This window comes from Nematolebias whitei, chromosome 14 (assembly GCF_014905685.2).
Source record: "Nematolebias whitei isolate Nwh7 chromosome 14, NemWhi1, whole genome shotgun sequence".
NCBI lineage: Eukaryota > Metazoa > Chordata > Actinopteri > Cyprinodontiformes > Rivulidae > Nematolebias > Nematolebias whitei.
In genome coordinates, this window is record NC_056511.1 from 43,021,988 (window position 1) to 43,026,488 (window position 4,501).

The following is a 4,501-nucleotide window of genomic DNA, read 5'->3' on the forward strand; positions in this document are numbered from 1 at the left end:
CACGTCATGTTTGTTACACATCACGTTTGTTACTTGATACCGTCGCGTTTGTTATGCGTCACATTTGTTGCACGTTTGTTAAGCGTTTGTTACACGTCACGTTTTTTACACATCAAGTTTGTTACGCGTTTTTTACACATTTGTTACGCGTCACGTTTGTTACGCGTCATGTTTGTTACACATCAAGTTATTTATATGTCACGTTTGTTACACATCACATTTGTATCGCGTCACATTTGTTACTCGTTTGTTATGCGTCACGTTACACGTTTGTTACACGTTTGTTACACGTTTGTTACACGTTTTTACATGTCACGTTTGTTACGCATTTGTTACACGTCACGTTTGTTACACGTCACGTTTGTTACACGTTTGTTACGCATCACATTTGTGACATGTTTGTTACATGTTTGTTACACGTTTGTTACGAGTTTGTTACACATTTGTTATGCGTTTGTTACACGTCATGTTTGTTACACGTCACGTTTGTTACATGTCACGTTTGTTACACGTTTGTTATACATTTGTTACATGTCACGTTTTTTACATGGTTGTTACACGTCAATTTGTTACACGTCAATTTGTTACACGTTTGTTACGTGTCGCGTTTGTTACATGTCACTTTTGTTACACGTTTTTTAAACGACACGTTTGCTACGCGTTTGTTACACGTCACGTTTCTGACGCGTTTGTTAAACATTTGTTACACGTCACATATGTGACGCGTTTGTTACGTATCACGTTTGTTACAGGTCACTTTTGTTACACGTCACTTTTGTTACACATTTTTTAAACGCCACGTTTGCTACACGTTTGTTACACGTCACGTTTGTTACACGTCACGTTTGTTACACGTTTGTTAAACGTTTGTTACACGTCATGTTTGGTACAAATCATGTTTGTTACACGTTTGTTACATGTCACATTTTTTACACGTCACGTTTGTTAAACGTCACGTTTGTTAAACGTCACGTTTTTTACACATTTGTTACACGTTTGTTACATGTCTTGTTTTGTTACACGTTAGTTACGTGTCACGTTAGTTACATGTCTGTTACGTGTAAACGCGTTTGTTACACGTTTGTTATACGTTTGTTATACGTTTGTTATACGTTTGTTATACGTTTGTTATGCTTAATGTCTGTTACACATTTGTTACACGTTTGTTACATGTTTGTTACATGTTTGTTACACGTTTGTTACACGTTTGTTACACGTCGCGTTTGTTACATGTTTGTTACACGTCACGCTTGTTACACGTCACGCTTGTTACACGTCATGTTTGTTACACGCTTGTTACACGTCATGTTTGTTACACGTCATGTTTGTTACACGTCATGTTTGTTACATGTCACGTGTGTTACGCATTTGTTACGCGTACGTTACGCGTAAGTTACGCGTTTGTTACGCCTCACTTTTGTTACACGTCTGTTACACTTTTGTTACACGTTTGTTACAAACTTGACGTGTAACAAACGTGACGTGTAACAAACGTGACGTGTAACAAACGCGTCTTGTAACAAACGCGTCTTGTAACAAACGCGTCTTGTAACAAACGTGACGCGTAACAAACATGACGCGTAACAAGCGCGACGCGTCTGTACTTATATAACACTTTTCTATCTAATCAAGATACTCAAAGCACTTTACAACAATCTGTGTCCTCATTTACCCATTCATATAGCACTCTACTAGATCTATACAAAACTAATGGATCAAATCATTCTAAAGAGACTAATCAGAGCTTTATCACATTCATACACTGATGGGACACACCTCAGAGGCGATTAGGGGTTCAATGTTTTGCCCGTGAACACTTAGGCATGTGACTGCTGGTGGATTCGAACCCCCCAACTCTTGCATTGGAGGACGACTGCTCTAACCACTCAGCCACAGCTTAGCGATAAGTTCAAACCTCTGGACATGGACAGTTTTATCTAAATATTAAAGAGTTTACTTAAAAAAAATTGTATTTGCCTGTATAGATTCAAAATCTTTCACAAGCATCCTTCAGTATCCTTCATCCTTCAGTATCCTTCATCCTTCAGCATCCTTCATCTTTCCCAAAACAAACAGAAGCTTAAAAATGAGTTTCAACACACACACAGATGAAACTCGTTACAAGACCTCTGCAATAAAGCCCTCACTATAAACATAACAAATAAAAATACATCAAAGATTGTTTTAATGAATACTACTGATCAGTCAGAACATTTAAATTTAAATTACTGCCTATGTAGAAGATTTCAAAACTGTTTAAGACTAGATAAATATTGAGAGTTATCATGTCTTAAGAGAGGTTCCAGTTTATGAACAAATGATATCTTACCTGTTGCAGATAGCTTTTCGACTTCTGTCTGGAGACAAAGTTTACTTCAGAAAGAACCAACAAGCTAAGAGCATGTTCAAACACCTGAGGAGATTACTGCTTTTTAAAATCACTTACAGTCTTCACAGTTGTTTTTTTTCAGTTGGGTCAAATGCTTTTTTATAGGCTTTTGTACCGCTGTTAGTTTTACAATAAATTACATCGTTATTTGTAAGTGTGTTTAATAGCAGCTGGAGCAGTTCTGATGAAGCTGTTTGAGCAGAAATTTTGTAATATTTATGCCAAAATTAATTGAAAAGCCCAGCAGTGTGAAGGTTTAAAGTATAGTGTTTGCATGAACTGCTATGAAATTGTGAAGGGTGGAGTTGTTTTGAGACGGCAGGGGTCGGCTTTAGTCTTGGCCTCATTCAGACTAACCTTTGGCTTGTCAGTCCTGTTAGAAAACAACTTTTTCTCTGAACTGAGGTCATTACAAGATCCATCTACAATGGGCAGTGTAATAATTCTTTGTAACTATTTCACTAAGTCCCTCTTTAAAGTGGTCATAATATGTCTAGCTGTGATGGATGAAATGTAAACAACCAGAACATAGAGAACTGGCAGGCACCCACACAAAACACCCTACTGTGTTACAGCACATATCAACAGGAGCTTTATTAAATGTCAGCACCATTTCTGCTCATGTTCTCAGCTTTTGCAAGTTAAAGCCTAAATCTGAGTTATAGTAGAAAGTAGAAAGGGGGTCATGTGTTTTTGTTAATATTTCTATATTTATACTTCATATTAGTCCGGAGCAACAAGCTTCTGTTTACTGATTGTGCTCCAACGTTGAGACTTGAAGAGAAGTGCTGCATTTGACTCATCTTTCCCTCTTTTTTACTCTGTGCTGCCAGCGTAAGAGAGAAAGCAGCTCTGTTCTGTGGCAGATGCGAAGACAGCTGCTGCTGGAGCTCGTGGCCATCCTGCCACGCTCACGCAGCATCCACGTGCCCAATGTGAACGACATGGAGGATGGAGGTGGTTCAGGGTACTCTGGTCTCAGGGAGGAGCACGTTGTGAAGGCCAGCGCTCTGCTGAGACTCTACTGTGCTCTCATGGGGATTGCTGGTCTGAGGTGAGATTCAGCATCTGCCCTAACGCCATAGTTGTGGGGTCATGCTGTAATCTTTATTTTTTACTTCAACGTTCAACCCATATGTTTAATCTTTCATGATGTGTACATCTTTTAAATCACAATAACTTTTTCCCATTTTAAACGCCCATTGGACACATTGTGATCTAGTTTGTATGTCAGAGTCAGTTTCTTTATTGTCATTTGCACCACATGTGGTACACGTGGTGGAACGAAATTGTGTGCACAGGGTCCCAGTTACATCCAACAAAAGTAGGGCTGCAACTAACAATAATTTTAATAATCAATTAATCGGATGGTTATTTGTTCGATTAATCGATGAATCGAAGAAAAAAAAAAAAAAAAAACACACCCAAAAACGTTTTAATTTCCATCTCTTTATTCCAAAATTTGACTGACATAGCAATTCACACAAAAAACAGGTTGCTACTTGACTATTCTGTTAGTAAAATATTGAATAATAAAAAATAAAAAGTTAGTCAAATAGCTTCAAGAAAAAGTAAATGTACACAAAAACATATACAAGTGTATGTTTTATACCTGCACAATATGCAGCTACTTTATAAAATGTGTCCTTGAGGGAAGAGTGTAACCTGGATTAAAAGTGTGGATGATTGTAACCTGGATTAAAAGTGTGGATGATTGTAACCTGTATTAAAAGTGTGGATGATTGTAACCTGGATTAAAAGTGTGGATTATTGTAACCTGGATTAAAAGTGGATTATTGTAACCTGGATTAAAAGTGTGGATCGTTGAAGTGAAGCCTTCGTCTTCAACCATCGACAGAGGCCTCATGTCATTGACGATCATGTTCAGGATGATTTCAGTGAAGACAGCTGCTGCTGTGGTGTCCATGATGTCCGTCCATCATGCAGGATGTTGTTGTTGTTGTTGTTTTCTGGAATGAGAGAGTAAATATGTATTATATCATAATTAACAGCTACTCAAGAAATGCCTTGTTTCACTTACAGTGTTAGGTTCAGGCAAGTAAGTAGTCAAAAGAGCAATTAAACACACACACACACACACACACACACACA

At 37.9% G+C, this 4,501-nt stretch overlaps 1 protein-coding gene across 1 annotated transcript in view; it reads left to right on the forward strand.

The window, feature by feature from the left end:
• Window positions 1–4,501, forward strand: part of ints2 (integrator complex subunit 2) — a gene marked incomplete in the record, with an annotated part of 30,069 nt that overhangs the window by 11,713 nt on the left and 13,855 nt on the right. Inside the window, 1 exon segment of the mRNA XM_037687605.1 lies at window positions 3,223–3,443. Within this exon segment, the coding sequence (XP_037543533.1) occupies window positions 3,223–3,443 (221 nt within the window).